Below are 18,344 nucleotides of genomic sequence, written 5' to 3' on the forward strand. Positions count from 1 at the left end.
GGTATATGTTGTCAAGGTCAATGTCCTAAGTAACAATCAAAAGTTTTAACCGTCGCACATTGTTTATTAAAAAGTTATTAACAAAAAAAATTTTCAATTATATGCAAATTATATGTATAAAAACAAAGAAAAACAAAACTAATCTCATTTGCAAAGTACATGCGTGAATACAGTGGATTCCGTCCCTACGGGGAGAAGCTCCACTTCCGGAAAATATAATATAACCCAAATCAAATTTTAGTTTTAAATCAGAAATAGGTTTTTTGGAAGTGGGCCGCCCCTCTCCATAAAGGGGGAGGGGACCCACTGTATCCACGCATATACTTTCTCATCCACACAATGAAGTGAAAAATTATAAACTCATGTGGAATCTCACTTCGTATTGCAAAGTACATACGTGGATGCAGTAGGTTCCGTCCCTTCTCCCCCCCCCTACAAGGGAGTTCCACTTCCGAAAGATATAACCTAATTCAAATCTATTTCAGATTTAAAACTAAAATTTGATTTGGATTAGGTTATATCTTCCGAAAGTGGAACCTCCCTGAGGGGGGAAGGGGCGAAATCCACTGCATTCATGCATACACTTTCCCATCCACATAACAATTGTGAGTTAGACGTTGCTTCGCATTGTAAAATATATGTTGCTGAGTACTTGCGTAATGTAAAGGGCTCCGCTCCCTCCCCCCACCTTTTGTGCGAAAATTCTATTTTTTGAATAAAAATTTGGGTTGTTAGTTTTTTTCGAGACGGAGGTGCAGGGAGAGGGGCGCATTTCCCCCACGCACACATTTACTTAAATATTTAAATATATAATTAATATAAAATTCATACTCGGAGAAAATATATAATTAATAGAATTCATACTCAGAGAAATTCAAATTATTCCATTTAATATTTGTTCTTATTGTATAATTTGAGTGTTAATAACTTTTTAATAAATAACGAACGATAGCTAAAATCTCTTGGGGGTTACTCAGGATCATGACCCTGACAACATCTGTCAAAGTCAAAGTCATTGGGGCTGCCTTCCTTAAACAGGAGTTTTACCGCTTATGATTAATTTTAAAACAAGTTGATTAGTTTGACGGACAATTTTAAATTCGAAATTAATTATCGATTATTGCAAGAGTTAAATAGTTTATGATTTACTATTTGTAATCAAATCCGCAATATAATAGTGCTATTATAAATATGATACAAAATGTTTATTTGGGAGGAGGGATAATAGTGCAATTTTTTTAATAAAATACATTCTATTTTCTCAAGAAAACCGATAATATTTCAATAAATGCAATATTGATTTTATAAAAAATATTATTTTAAATTAATAAATCTTTCCAAACTGAACTGTTTCTATATACTTGGCTAGTTAACTATTTCATATTTAATATTTTTTTATATTTTTTAGGGATTTTTTATTCTTTATTTTATAGTTTTTTTTAAATTTTTTTTGGATTTTTTAATTTTTATGGAAAAATTATTTTTTAAGGGGAAATATTTTTAAAAATTATTTTTTAAGAATAAATATTAAACATAAATTTGCGAACAAAGTAAATTTTTTTATGTACATGGCGTCTTTTTTTTATCTTTGTGAAGTTTTTTTGAAGGAATCACTACTTTTTGTAAAAAATCATATTTAAACCTTTTGTTACATATAAGTTGAGATTTTTTTATATACTTGGCGTACTTTTTTTACCTTTGTATTTAAACATTTACAAACTTTAATATATAATTTAATGATATTTAATACTATATAATTAAATTTAATATTAAATATCGTTAATAGAATTAAATAATACTAATAAAATTAAATATTAATAATATTTAAGAATATTAATAATAATATTAATAAAAATATTAAGAAATTTTATTAATATATTTAATTATATTAAACAATATTATCTTCCTTTTTTTCTTTTTTCTCTCTTTTTTCTCTCTTTCTCTCACTTTTTCTCTCCTTATCTCTATCTTTTTCCCTTTCTTATTATTCGTCTCTATTTTAACTTCAAATAAAACATTTAAAAAATTATTAACCATAATATTTAAACATTTACAACAACTATAATATTTAAACATTTATAAAAATTAATAATATTAAATAACATTATTAAAATTAAATAATATTAATAAAACTAAATAATGTTAATAATATTTAATGATATATATTAGTAATTTTTAATAATATATTTAATTATACCGAACAATATTATTATCTAGTATTATATTCTTTTCTTTTCTCTCTCTCTCTCTCTCTCTCTCTCTCTCTCTCTCTCTCTCTCGCCAATTCTTAATTTTTTCTTTAATTTTAAATAAATCATTTATATAAAGACAATAATATATGTATTTTTCATACAACATAATGATATATAATGGTATACGTACATATAACATACATATCTTTTTTTACACATCTTTCCTTCTAAATATTTTTAACTTTATTTTCTATATCTTTATTTTCTTTTACTGTCAAACTGTCAAACGACACGAGTGAAACAAGTCACACGAATAAGTATAGCAACGCGCGAACGAGACAATCAAATCAAGATTTACTTGATAGCATCAAATATATTTTTTGACATATATGATAATGATTATAATATAAGGATAAATGAATATTTTTTTCACTTATGTTCTCTATTTTTTCGCGATTATAACTTTATTATGTATCGTATGCACACACATACACAACATTATCTCTCAAGGCGTATTTATACTCAAGCAAATAATCATACGTGAGTGCTGCAAACGTACCTTGAGAGTTGAGAGATAAAATCGCTTTACATGTGTGCGAGCGTACGTACGTGAGCGTCTGAAATCAAAGAAGAATGAAAAATGTTACAATTCTGATATTGATTAATCATATCTCAGGATTTACTGCACCAGTCGTATTTAAACTGGTCGCAATCGAAAGTTTGCATGTATATTAAGAAAAGTTACATTTTTGATTACGCTTTAGTTCCTAAGGTATTTAATCAAAAGTTTATTAAACGTAAAACTCCAAAATAAGTCATTTGATAGCACCGTGGCCCCTGTACATAGGCAAACCATTGAATACTGAAAGAAATTTTTTTATTTTTTATATACTTGGCGTCACGACGCTATCGCATCGCTTGATAAATTGGCTTCTGATAAAAGATAAGTTCTTTTTATAAAATGGGGATGTAATTGAAGACAAGACAAAGATTAATAAAATAATATCGCTTTTCCAGAAATCTGCAGGAATGCTAAAATTTCTCTTTAAACACTTTAAGAAGGGAACTTAATAAATAGAGAAGCAGACAAACAGGTAAAAAAAAGGAATTGGACAATGCTGAAAAAACTGCTTATGAAACGAATGAAATTGAAAATATAATCGAGGTATATATATATAACGCTCCTAAGTACCGCCATCATATTCCAATATGACATTGTGGCAAGTATTCTATATGGTTCTAGAAGCTTTAAGAGAACAAATATTAATTGAAAACAAATAACTAATTTTTTAATTTTTTTATAGGAACCTACATTCTCAGAGGAAGATTTGTGATATAATTCAACGTTTAGACTTTTCATTTAACACTAAATGTATTTTTTATAAAATTATTTTTAAATCGAATTGGCAGCAATACTTATTTTAATTTTAATTAGAATGTATGAGCGAATGCGTGCGTGTGCGCGCGTCTGTATATGTGTGAGTGCATACATACACACATACTCAAACTCTGAGTGTGTATAATGTATAATGAACATGATTTACTCTTCCACATCTCGATTCATATATAGCATATTTTCCAATAGTGCAGTTTGGAAAAATATTTGTAGACATTATATATATGTTGTATGTATAAAATAATGACAAAATAAGTATAATAAAAAAGAATGCACTACTAGATAAGTATGTAGATGCTCTGGTCAATGTGTACAAAAAGCCTAAAAAGCTATTGTCACAGGATTTTCGACGTGTTAATATAACTCAATAATTTTTGGACATATTTTATTCGAGAAAATATCGTTCAAACATCAAATTTCTATGGCCATTCTTGAAAAAATGGAGAATTGAATTTTATTATTATTCAGAGAAAAATATATATCTCAAATAAATTTTTCTTTAGGATTTATCGTATTGGTTACTCATAGTTCTTCATAATTTTGCTTTCATTGTGAACAAAAATTCTGTACATTTTCGATGGAAAGCGAGTAAAACACTTGAAATAAATTGTTGTATTTATAATATAATAAAAAACAGATCATGAATAAGATAAAAATAAATCACGAGATATGTGATGATTATTAAAATTTCTTATAAAGCCTATTGTGTATATTAATAGTGTAATTATGTTGAAAATTATGTAATGCTGGAACGTAAAGTCCCAAAAATTGTATTATAAATAACAAAATAAAAATTAATTTATTAAAACTCTATTTTGCAATTTGTGTTATATTTTCGAAAATGTAGAATATTAAAAATGGAAAAGAAAGTTATTTTTTCCTCCGTACAAATTTCTCCATCATAAAACACTAATTGTGAGAAGAAGTCTCTTTGTAATATTATACATTATATTATACATATATAGAGCCATTTGCATTTGTGGTCTTCAATTTTTGTTTAGATACTGCTTTAACTATATAATTAGACGGTTGTCTCACCTAATATGCGCCAATTTTTGTAAGAAATGAAATAACAAAAAATAGCAGACTGAAAAAAGACTGTGGTTGTACATATTAACTCAGGGAACATCTAGACATATTAATTGACTAAGGTCTTATATTATTTTGTACTGAAATAGCGTTATGCGAAAAAAACATGCACATATATTTTTTCACCAAAATATATAACTGAAGCAACACTTTATAAGACCAAAAACAAAAAAGTACTATGTGCAGCGCTGGAAAATTATGTACATGGATATAGGTGAAAGATATTGTCGAAAAATTTTCATCATTTAATTAATAGATAAAAATATTTAACACAAGAAAAGTGCAGACGTGTAAGAAATTATCATTATATCATATGATATGATTATATCAATATTTCAGAGAAAGCATTTCGCTAAAGAAGATCATATTCTTTAAGAAAGAAAATATAGACAATAAGAAAGATATATAGACATATATATTTCTACGTAAACTCATAAAAGTCATTTTATATCTCATAAATATAAGTTGTTTGAAACACAACAAATTGATTTTTTCTAATGATATGTATATATTTTGTTAATATGCTAGGACGCACTTTCAAAGTTTGTAAGTGGAAAATAAGATATATAAATAGATATATATAGGAAGTTACATATAGGTTAAAGAACTTGTATCTTGCTAAAATATTATTCTGTTGTTATAAATATGTAAAAAAAAAACCTACCTTTGTTACCACTTGTTGTTAAAAATTATATAATAATGCAATATGAAAAGGAGGGTGCTAATCAAATCTCCTTTAAAGTGATGCAAATATAAAACGAAAAATTCAAAGGATCAAAATGAAAATTTGACTAAATGGCAACTCACCGCATGGTACGTACCTCGTAATTCATCTGGTGCAAGTCTCACTAGTATTATAATGTGATTAAACTTCTATCAAGCAAGGCAAAGCATATCAAGCAAGGCAAGACACGTCAAGCAAGGCAAGAAAATAAATCGAATGCGTAGTAGCTATTTCTCGAGCTCACAAGTGAGAGAAGCGCTCTTGTCGAAGTATTCTAGCAGGTACCGTGTATGAATGTTCTGAAAATCGGACTGTGATTAATCTTTGCAAATAAATTTGATGTAGAATAATTAACAAAACATAAATAATAAACGAATATTCTAACGAGTTTATAACAACGAGAATCTAGGAAAAAGTGAGTCAATAATTATAGATAGAAACAAATTTTGAAGATTTTTCCAGCATATCCAAGACGAAGCAATCTGTCCATCTAAGTAATCCTGCATGAATTTACTATAATGGATTTTAAATTCTGTATCTAATCTAAAACGTTGTTTAAGTGTTAGAAATCTGTTTATAGCTATTTGCCGCGAATTGGCAAGACAAGGAGTATCCTTTGTGAAAGGATACGATATTGTAAAACGGCTAGAAATTTCACGGCGTGTGATCCATGAATACCATTCTTCACAATGCCTATCTTTCTGCGACACAACAGAATACTGGGAACTTGCTCTAATTGTTAAAATATATTAATGGAAGCACCGATTGAATTTAAAGTCATGAAAGACTTTAAATATTGCGATTGTGTTTGAGGACCCAATAAAATCCATCCAAAAATAATATTAAACGCATCAGGTTCACCCTGTTTACTCACGTAATGACCATCAAGTAATGATATGTAGATTTCAGATTCAACCAACAAAATCAAGTCGATAATAAAGTGGATCAGCAAATCTTAACTCTTTTAATAAAAATTGATTTCTCAAAATTCCGATTTATAGTTTATGTTATATTTTCCAAAAATGTTAAGAATGAAAAAGAAAATTATTTTTTCTTCCGCACAAATTTCTCCATCACAAAGCACTAATTGCGAAAGAAAATCTATTTGTAATGTAAACTATACACGTATACTATACATAAATTGATTTGCATTTTTGATCTTGAATTTTTGTTTTAGATACTGCTTTAATTATATAGTGAGGCGGCTGTCTCACCTAATGTGCGATAATTTCTGTGAGAAATTATATAACAAAAAATGGCAAAAAGAGAGAGAGAGAGAGAGAGACTGAAATGTGGGGTTACATATCAACTTAGGGAACATATAGGCATGTTATTAAATAAAATTTTATATTTAAGACAATATAGAGATAATAAATAATAATTATAAAAAACAAGTCAATAAAATAATCAATAAGCCAAGATAAATAAAAAAAAATTCAAGCACTACATATATATGTGTGTGTGTGTATGTGTGTGTGTGTGTGTGTGTGTGTGCTGTATGCGGTGTGATGCTGTATATATATATATATATATATATATATATATATATATATATATATATACCATTAATGCAATAAATTGGTGGCAAAAGTAAAAATGTTGCAAAAGAAATATGGAAGGCATGTATAATCAATGATTAATAATGCAAACAAGTAAATATCAGTATTAATTTGTTACAAGTTCCGAGGCACTTGCAATCGATGTAAGTTTCTAGTGGTGAGAAATAATGCATTCAAATACTCGGTCTATTATCATTATGTTTGAATACTCGTAAATAGACTGCACTGCGCGCGCTATAATGACACCAACGAAAACTTAAAGATCAAAAAAATGACAAGATAAAGACAGCATTTTACGACACAAGTGCAAAAGATTCAAGAGGCGATACTTTTCAAACAATTCATAATAATAATAGTATTCAATAAAATGCAAGGATCAACTTAAATAACTTGAAGGAGTATTGTAATCCACAAGATTTAGATTAGAAATCTGCGCCGAAAAACAACATGATCGATAACAATGAGAATTTCAATATTCAAACTATTCTCAAGCCGAAATACACTAAGCGGCTAGTAATAATGTGTATCATTGTTGTGGAATGCGAGTCTACAATAGAAAAAATGTATACATGGCTTTGTGACCGAGCGCGCAAGGTCACTAACAGTGAGGCATCACAAATTCAAATATTTGGCTTCTATTATCAAATAATATGCAAAGTATTAATTCAACAACTATTATATGACTTGACAAAATTTATTGTAGCTGAATTAATGACGACAAAATAATAGCATGTACAACAAAAACGAATTGCATATGCGCGAATACTTTCGTCGCGGAGCGAAGTGAGAAACTATGAGAAAACAACTAAAAATATCGTGCAATTAAAACACGTTATTACAAAACTAATTGCAACTGAATTAAGTAATGATGCTAAAATAATAGCGTGTACAACAAAAATGAATTGAATATGCACAAGTATTTTCCTCGCGAAGCGAAACGAGAAGAGAGCCACTGAAAATATCGCGCAACTATAGAATAACACGTTAGTACACAATTGCAGTAAATTTGCAAGCGAGAAGACCAAATGAAAAGAAAGGTTAATAAATTCTCCTTCAAAGCGATACAAATGAAAAATGAAAAACTCGAAGAATCATGAAAATTTGACTAAATGGCGGCTCACCGCACGGTACGTACCTCGTATTCATCCGATGAAAGTCTCGCCAGTGTTATAATGTGGTAATAACAAACTTCTATTAAACAAGGCAAAGCACGGCAAGGCAAGGCATATCAAGCAAGGCAGAAAAGTAAATCGGATGCGTAATAGGTATCTCTCGAGTTCACAAGCGAGAGAAGGGTCGAAGCGTCTTACAGCAAGTACCACGTGCGAATGCCCTGAAAATCGAGCTGCGAGCGAGTAATATACTCTCTTTGCGCTAATAGCTATCGTCGATCACTGGGCGATGGCAGCACCATCAACCAGTGATGCCAGATTGGGCCGCGCATCACGCCAAACCGTGGTAGAGGGGATAACCGACAAGCGTGAACTGAATGCATGTGAGCTCGGCGCTCGGCTAACTTCGGATAATTGAACAGATATATTGTTTTCTGTCTCTCTTCTTCTTATCGAGCGGGCAACGAAGGTGATGCGCGGACAACATGGACACGCTATTCGTCGCGCTTTTTATTATGCGTTACATTTCAGCGTTATAATTAAATGATTTTTTTACAACTTTCCTTAGTATTACATATTTAGAGAAAATATGATAATATATAATATATAATATATACTTTGTAAAAAAAGAAATAAAAATATTGAAAATAAATATAATTTTACAAAAAAGTATTGATATATATTTTTTACATAAAATAATAATAATAAATATATAATAATAATAATATTAATAATATTAATAATAATAATAAATGTTAATATTAATAATAATTAATATTAACAAGCTATTTTAGTTAACAAGCTTTATATTTAAAATATATATATATATGTATGATAGTAATTATTTCAGTATTTTTTATAAGGCAAATTTTTATTTATCCAAAGAATTTATTATTTATTTATTAGTATTTATTTATTAATATATTTATTTATTAGTATCCACTGCTGTGCTTTCATCGATAATCAATGAATAGTATCCATTATCAAGATCAATAACAAGATCTTCTAAAAGACAAAGAGAAATAACATTTTTTATTAATGCAGTACCCTTCTGTGTAATTTTATCTCGCTTAATAGTTGAGATTTGAGATGTTTTATTAAGGATATTTATTAAATCTCCAAGGTGAATGTCGATTGAAGACGCAGAACGATACTCTGCAATGAATGCAGAAATCTTCAATTCTGCCACTTTTCTCTTATTTGATATAGTCTGCTTTACAAACTCTGTCATCTTTTTACTCGTAGAAAATTTAAATGCAATCAAATGTTTCTTGCATTTTCCATGATTTTGGATATCCTTCTTGTAAGCCTGAAGTGAACACTTACAATGCTTGTAATACGCTTTAGCATCATCTCTCTTTATAGCAGAGAGCCATCCTATAAATAAATAAATATTAGAAATAAATAATATAAATAAATAAATATTATAAAATATTATGTAATTGTATGGCAAGTACTAGTGCTTGCCTGAGGGCTGAAACTTCACTTTTCATATAGATTCACCTCTAATTTATTTTGTTTTATATAATTATTATATTTTATTATCTTATTTTAAAATTTAAATTTGTATTGATATTGATACGTAATCCAAATTTGTAATGATATAATTGAATTTGTATGATGCGATATTACTTAAATATTATTTTAATACTTTATCGCATAAACTACATCATGATTAAAGGACTAAACTTTGAACAAAGGATATATTTTATAATGGTATATGGATATATTTTACAATGGTATACATATGTACATGCATAGTTGATATTAAGAAAGAGACATTAATAATTAAAAATAATAATTTTGAACTTACCAAAGAACTCAGGATTTAACTCCCACACTTTTCTATTTCCTTATTGTCTTAAGCATATTTATTTGTCTCAATTAATTTAGCTTAAAACTAGGTTTTAAGCTAAATTAAAATGATGTTAAACTAATATTAGTTTTAACTACAAATTAATGTTAATTTAGAAGTTAGAATAAAACAAATGAGGATACATTAATCATATTTCGTTTGTTTATTTCTATCCATTTTTCACTGTATTTTTGCTAACAACTATACAAGTCATATTTAAAACTTAAAATTAGTTAAAAAATTAAATCTTGTTATTTATATGAAATTTTATAAATATTATGAAATTTTATTAAAAGTCTTAACTCTCGCAGCGCAGCTCGCAGCTAGAGAACGATGATATGTGCATTATCTTTCAAGAACGATCGATAAAACAATCTTTACTCTTTTGATAATTGCATTTTAATACATTAAATATATAAATATAAAATAATATTTTTGATTAGCCTGAAAGATATATCTACGTTTTTTCGCTTTACCGAAAAAGATGTCTTATAGATATACATTCGTCTTGCTGAAAAAGACAACATAAAAAAGATATCTTTTCGTCATCTTTTTTATGTTTTTCTTATTGGCAAGACGAAAAGATGTCTTAAAAACATCTTTTTGCTTTATCGAAAAGATAACTTAAAAAAGACATCTTTTTGTTATCTTTTAGTATTATGTGCTGTCTGGGTTCTTCTGATATGGATCAGATTATTTACACAATTCTTTTTAATCTCCCGGAGCAATACAGTCCAATCTTTCTTTCAATTTTAAACGACCTCTTCTTTTGCGGAGAGTTTTCTGAGACTTGGAATCAATCCCTAGTCTGTCTTATTCCCAAAGCTACTTCGGGGAAATACCGCCACATCTCTTTCACTTCCTGCTGTCTCAAAATCCTTGAAAAATTCATTCTTCTCAAACTCGACTGGTGGATAGAACGTTACAAAAAGCTTCCTTCATCGCAATTTTGTTTCCGGAAATATCGCTCCTGCCAAGATAATCTCTCTATCCTCACAACAGAAATTCACACTAGCTTTACCCGGAATACAGCCACAGCACGCTTATTTCTAGATCTCTCCAATGCTTTCGATAATGTCATTCCTTCATCTCTGACTTAGAAGAGATAAGCCTCCCTCCCCATCTATGCCGTTTTATCTACAGGCTTATTTACGTTAGTAAATTTCAATTTGTTGTAAACGGGGAATTCATCTCCAAATATTTCACATATAAGGGCGTCCCACAAAGTTCTTTAGTCCCACTTTTTTTAATATATATATCTCCAAAATTAATAAACACATTGGAGAAGATTGTGAATTGGTTCAATTCGCGGACGATATTGTCGTTTTTGTTAGTTCCAACAAAACTGAGAAAGCACCCCAAGAACTAGAAGTCTTGGCTAACAAGGTTCAAATACTTTTCTTCCAAAAGCCTCACGGTCTCGCTCTCAAAATCCTCCTTAATCATTTTTATCAAAAATCGCATTAATCCACTAGCTTACTCCATTAATCTAAATAACTTTGTCATTCCCTCAACTGACACCTGTAAATTTTTGGGCATCCACCTCGATTTTCGTCTTTTTGGCAATAATTACATCCAAGCTCTCTTTTTGTTCGATGCTCTAAGCTCCTTAATATCTTCAACATGCTAAGAGGTACTTGGTAGGGAGGAGCGCCCTCTTCGCTGCTGAATATTTAAGGCCATTGCACGTTAAAAAATTTTAGTTGTAAAGCCGTAAATAAATCAACTAATCACAGTTCAAACATTCTTATTATGTTTTAGAATGTTTGATTGTGATTGGTCAATTTTCTTACGGCCTTATGATTACGACTAAAATTTTTTAACATGTAATGGCCTTTACAGAGCATTAATAAGAGGTTCTATGGAATATAATTGCCTCACGTTTTCTTTCAACAACTATTCATCCATCGAATAAATCCAATTTTGCACTCTACGTGCATGTCTGGGTTTCAGAAGGACCACTCCTACGAATATTATTCTTGCCGAAGCCGGTGAAGGCCCTCTAAGATCTCGATTTGAACTCCTTACTTTAAAATACATCCTTAAGATTTTCGCCCTTGATTGTCATTCGCTTATAGACAAATTCGCCCTTCTGAGGTACTCCGGCAGAACCTCGAAAATCAACCCCTCAGAGAAATTTCTTTTATTTAGATCTTTCAGCATCTTCCTCCGCCTACAAGTCCTACATAGCTAAATTCGACTACCCCACCGTTTTTCCATTAACTATGACGCTCTCAATTCTCTTCTCTCAATTGTCATTACCTCCTTTATGGAAGTCGAAAAAATCAAAAACGCTCCCCCAGATCTAATCTCCTCTTCCAAGTCTTTCTTCATAGACGCCTCCAAAAACAACTCGGATAATTATGTAGGCTTCGCCATATACTCTCCCTCTTCTCACTTGCAACTTCTATTTAAAACTCACTCTTTCCCCTCCATCTTCACAGCAGAAGCGCTTGCTATTCTTTACACTTTAGAATACATTCTATTCCAATTCCGTCTCCAAATCCGTCATTTTTACCGACTCCAAAGCGTTACCGAAGGTCTTCTCTTTATCAACCTGGCTCACTCATACAACTATGTCATCTACGCCATTAAACAAAAGCTTTATAAGATAAAATTGGCTGGATATGAGAACAACATCTGGATTCCGGCACACATAGGTATTCTCGGCAACGAAACAACCTGGCGAAAAGCGCTATCTTTATAGGTCAGTTTTCTACAAAGCAAATTCCTCACTCGGATTTTTATTCCATCTCTCGAAAGAAATTCATAGAAAACTCTAGCAAAACACTCAAGATTCAAGGCAGACATAAAGAATTCAATTACTTTAATACATTCGAAGAAATCACCCTCAAACCTTGGTTCCATAAACTCAAACTTAACCGAGAAAGCATCGTCACCTGCTGTAGACTTAGAAGCAATCACTACGTCCTCAACTATAGTTTACACCGCTGCAATCTGGTTACAGATCCTTCTTGCTCTTGTGGCTACCCCATGCAAGATGCGGATCACATTCTCTGGAACTGCTCACTTTACTACGCTCAAAGGACGTCACTCTTGGCACAGCTGATCAAACTTAAGAAGACTCCTATTCAAGATACAGGACATTCTGAAAAAACTCTCCTCTGGGGTCATCCATGCATTATATTCCTTTTTCAAATCCTGTAACCTTCGTATTTAACATATACTGAATTTTCTCCCGCTCCTTTATTCTCTCTCTTATACATTTCTCTAAACCGATTGTTGGCCTTAATATACTGATCACACTCTAGATCAGAAGTGGCCATTAAAAAAAGCGAAGAAGAAGAAGACCGATGGTCTTACGGAATTTAGTGTGACTGGAAAAAAAACTTGCTATGCGTTATTTTAGTCCATCCAGTTGTTGTATTATCGAAAATGTATCGATCTTTTATATAACTGCTTTAAAAACAACAAAATAAATATTTTATTATAAAATTACTGTTTTATTATCGACAATGCAAAGATTTACTTACAATAATGCGTGGCAAACATTTTTCAAGTAATATACTAAATTCTATAAGATCATGGGTCTTTAATGATATCTCATCGGTATTTTTAATAATAAAACAATAATTGGATGAATTAAAATAATTGTATGAATTAAATAATGATTGAATTGTATGAATACATAAATACAATTTATGTAATTATTTTCGATGCAACCAAACGACCGATAATATCAACATTCTTTAATTATTCCTCCGGATCTACCGGGCCCACTTGATGGTCATAAAATTTACAAAAGGCTGACGGCCTTTAATAGTATCTCGTCAGTGGCTTGGGCCTTAAATGATTGTCCTTATTTTAAAATCACTATATCAGATATGTTAACATTCTAAGTATAATATATGTATAGAAATCTGTGATTTAAAATTTTCAATGCTTTTAAAATTAGTAACTAAAAGAGATTGACATAGGATGATTTAAGAATAGCACATAACTGTCGAGAAAAAAAATTTAACATTTGATCTTAATGGTACCAGCTACAATCAAAAATTATTTAAAAGTATTTAAAGGAATTATTGGAACTATTGATAAATCTTATTAAAACGATAAGAACTATAGAAGAACTGGTAAGAACTATCGAAAAAACGGTGGATATAGCTAGCATCTCATAGTTTTCAAAAATAGGGTACCAGTACTAAAATCAAAAAATTGTTTTAAAATATTTAAAAGCTGGAACTATTATTCAAATCTACCAAGAACTACAGAACTCTTCGAGAATTATAAAATTCGAGAATTATAAAAAACGTTTTTTAAATATTCCACGGATAGTTAGCACTTCATTTTTTCAGGATTTTTTTTTTATTTAAATCAACGGAACTTTTTCTAAAACTTATGAGAAACTGTAAAACTATTGCAAGTGCAAATAAAACTGTTGACAAAACTTTGAATTTAAAAACATGTTCCCAACTTGACAGAGACGCGTCAATATTAAACACTTTAAAAATCTCTTTAAACGATCTTTAATTTGACAAAATGCAAGACAGGGTTCTATTTATAATTTTATGTGTTACATGTTTTAATGTATATGTGTATTTTGATGTATATGTATAAGTTGTTGAGTAAATTTCATTTTTGCAAAATATATTCACTTTTGACTCTCTCACTATGATTTGTTGGAATAAAATTATTTTTCCAATAATTTATTTTGCAATCTGCTTACCTTTTAATAATAAAGCACTAAGATATTATATATAATAAAGTTCTTTTATTTAAATTACATACATATTAAGTTATAACTACACAATGGACGCATGACATGTACACACACAATATACAGTATGCATGTATATGTGTATAGGCGCATGCATATGTGTATATATGAAATGTACGCACAAATACAGTGATCATTGTAAATTCAGATTGTTATTCAATGATTGCAATACTTAGCTCTAATTAATTAAATTGCCAATAACCCTTGAGAATTTTCAAATCGCGATTGCTACAACAACATAATTAAATACATAGCATAAATATTCCAAGTTTGCATTACAAATCGATTTTTCAGCTTCTATTCTTTTATCTCAAGCAATTCTTTCTTACTAATACGCGTTACATAAATACATTATAATCACGCGTTCGCACGCATCAATTGTTTGCTCTTGGAATAATAATGCAATGATGTCTTAAGAAAAAAAATTTAATGCAATAAAATTATCTATACAAATATATCGATAAGACGCATTGCACTTACAATTAGTTATATTCATCATATATAATTTCTTATATCGTCTTATACACTGAATTAATATTTGAATATAATATTAATTAACTAATGATCTATAATTCAAGTATCTGTAATTCAAGTCTCAATGATAATTATGCAAAGTATATTAAATTTTTCGTAAATTTCCCTTAATTCTTCTTATCTTTTCTTCCCCTTTTTCTATTAAAAACTTAGTGCTTATTAAAAATTTTAATTATATGTAATATATATAATGAAATTCCCTCCCCCCTCCCTTTACCCTCACATTTTAAAATTTTATCAAAAAAATTCTAATCATTTTGATATATTTTGCGATTAAATCATATCACATAAGAATCATTTATTTGTTGAAAATGATTGATTTTTTTCAATCTACATACGCTACATATGCAAAACGCGTTACAGAAACCTGCAAAATTGAGAGAGAGAAGAAAGAAAAATCATTTACACTTTACTTTTTATTTGCAACTGTAAATTTTGTTTTAATATTAGCTATTAGTTGCATAAGTACGTTTCGATTTTCGAATTGATTATAAATATCATGTAAATATCAAATCACACCTCAGTAGTAATAATGGCACGATTATAATAATTTTTATGTGTCAACATGATTACATTATTATTCTTCATTATCTGTCCACTTACAACGCATAATCTGGCGATTAATGGCTCACATAATCGTCGACTGACATTTTTGAATAATATATCGTCTCTAATATATAAATGTCATAGAAACTGTTACCGCGCTAGAGTGACGTAGGCAGATTTCAACAATGAATTATCAGAAGCCTTTACTTTCTAATTCAGATTTTAGAGCCAGACAAAATATGTAAAAATTTATCGATATTCTCATATATATATATATAATATATATATATAATATATAAATATTTGTTTTATGTATAATTTGTATAGCTATTGTAAATTACGCTTGACATAAAATTCGCTTGTAATATTGAAGAAACTAAACCAACAAGATTTTAGATTGTCATAACCCTCTGATAGACACTGTGAATCACTGAGAGCGCTTAAAATAACAATTCAAACAGATCACAAGTCTCTTACATCTATACTATCAAATATATGTACGTATACATTATGTTAAATATTTATATCTTTACTGTATCCAATATAAGTTTGTAAATTTCATATCAAACTTCATTTACTTTGCGCCAGATGAGTTATTTACTTGAAATATATATACAAAATATTCCTTAGTTTCTCATATTAAATTAAAAATTAATTTTTCCAAAAGAAAATGTCTAGAAAAATTTATCATAGTATATTATAATTTTAAAGTTCTGCATTCTGTGTATCTTTAATTAAACCTGGACTTAGAAAATGTTTTATCATTAAAATTAATCGGAATCTGAAATATCCTGCGTATATTTACCTTTCAAGATATTTCGGTATACATTGTAAATATTTCTCGATAATCTTTAGCGTGTTCCTTATCTGCCTACTTCTTGATAAAATTTTAACTAATTTTTACAATGTGACGATAAAAAATATATAAAGTGAAAACAAGTGATATGATTGCAAAAAAGCAATGAAGAATCCATATTGCATAATAACACAACAATCAATCACCATGTATGAAAAAATTTAAAATTAAATAACGGCAATTTGAGACAATTTGCACATAATATATCTTTATATAATATATTTTCTGACACAAAAGTATCAATATTCGGCATATCATGAATCTTAAATAGCTTAATTGAGAAACTGTCTGGTCATCTCATACTTTAATATAAAAAATCCATTTTCTTCATTTTAAAATGATTTTAAATTTCGATCATTTATATTGCAGGTGAAAATCTCACTATATTGTATATATATTTAAAGTATCACAAATGCTATTATATTGATATTTTATATACTAATATTTTATAGAATTAAGAAATATCTAAATTTGACGATAAAATTATTTTTTTCGTCAAACACAATTTTTGCCATATTTCGCGCGACTATTTGCTCAATTTGGGAATTTTTTATCTTATCGGGATTCTCAAGTTCTCGAATTTTTCTCGTCTTGTTATTTTTTCTAGTAGTAATACTTCCTGGTACTACTCTTCTCAAGCTAACTTAAATTACGTATATACAAATGACGCTCGTGGAAGAGGCGCGAAGCGATACGGCCCCGATTCGAAAGTTTTTGTGTACAAAAAGTATATAATAAGACAAATCAGCGTCAACATTATTGGCCATTGTTCACGTTATTCTGATTTTTCACAGAATCCATATTCGGGATGTAATCCATGGCCATCAAGCAGGCGAATACTGTCATTACCATTTTCGGCTTCACTTCGGTGATATCTTCCGGCAGTGCATAGACGCGCGCGCCGCATTTTCGCGCTAAGGATATCGCGTATTTAGCGTTATCCAAGTTCTCCTGTGCAACAAAAAAAGTGATGAATGCTAACAATTGATCAAATGAGATTAAAATTCCTTATTTCCGCACAATCAATTGATTTTTGCAACTCTTAGATTTTCAGAAAAGATAGTAAAACACAGAAATTTGTTGAATGTTAAAAATGAATAAGAGGTTAAAGCCTATGGGCGTAGAAATTGATTTTCACCGATTAAAGGAAGTGGTTTGCGCGATTTAATCTAATTAATATAATCAATATGGATAAGCACTTCTGTTAATATGCGCATAATTCACTTGTTTAGCGGTTGATGCAACTGTAAATTGTTATTAATCGAAAAGAGAACTCCTTCGAGAAGACTTAAATGGATTTCACTGTTAATGTTTACGATAGTTGTATCTTATTGTAAAAGAAAATTATAAAAGATGATTTGAAAACCGCGAATAAACATTTATTAATGTTTGAATAATCTGCAGAAATTCTTGAAATCTTGTAGTTATTTTAAATGTATCATCGATATCTTTTTCTAAATACTTTTTGAGAAAATTTTGATTAACTATCCTTCAACAATGCTTAATTCAAATTTATCCAAATTATTCTTTTATTATTTGAGTTTTTTCAAACTTTCATTAAAAAATTATGCATCACGCAATAAGATCTAACTTTGATGCTAATAATATGATCGTAACACGAGTAACAACACAAAAAATTGATCATCTACAGAAATAATTTATCACAATATAAGTATAATAGTATTTTTGACAAGTATTTTCCAACAAGAATATGAGCTTTACGAATATTAAGAGGCTTCATCG

General features: G+C 29.3%; 2 protein-coding genes and 1 long non-coding RNA gene across 4 annotated transcripts in view; 1 reads left to right on the plus strand and 2 right to left on the minus strand.

Moving 5' to 3' along the window:
* Nucleotides 1-18,344, plus strand: part of LOC126851779 (cytochrome P450 4C1-like) — a 421,874-nt gene that overhangs the window by 65,648 nt on the left and 337,882 nt on the right. The gene's annotated exons all lie outside the window — the stretch shown is intronic.
* On the minus strand, nucleotides 1,587-8,317 carry LOC126851800 (uncharacterized). 2 transcript variants are annotated; one of them, XR_007687731.1, is made up of 3 exons: nucleotides 8,096-8,317; nucleotides 5,485-5,700; nucleotides 1,587-2,809 (listed from the first exon to the last, which is right to left on the minus strand). It is a non-coding gene; the product is annotated as an uncharacterized LOC126851800 (long non-coding RNA). The 2 variants fall into 2 exon arrangements; XR_007687732.1 differs by having other exon boundaries at nucleotides 1,588-2,809; nucleotides 5,499-5,700.
* Nucleotides 14,640-18,344, minus strand: part of LOC126851774 (plastin-2) — a 48,476-nt gene continuing 44,771 nt past the window's right edge. The window contains exon 4 of the mRNA XM_050596087.1: nucleotides 14,640-17,552. Coding sequence (XP_050452044.1) covers nucleotides 17,358-17,552 — 195 coding nt within the window. The 3' untranslated portion in view covers nucleotides 14,640-17,357. The remainder of the gene's footprint in view (nucleotides 17,553-18,344) is intronic.

The sequence above is a fragment of the Cataglyphis hispanica genome, chromosome 8, assembly GCF_021464435.1.
Source record: "Cataglyphis hispanica isolate Lineage 1 chromosome 8, ULB_Chis1_1.0, whole genome shotgun sequence".
Classification (NCBI taxonomy): Eukaryota; Metazoa; Arthropoda; class Insecta; order Hymenoptera; family Formicidae; genus Cataglyphis; species Cataglyphis hispanica.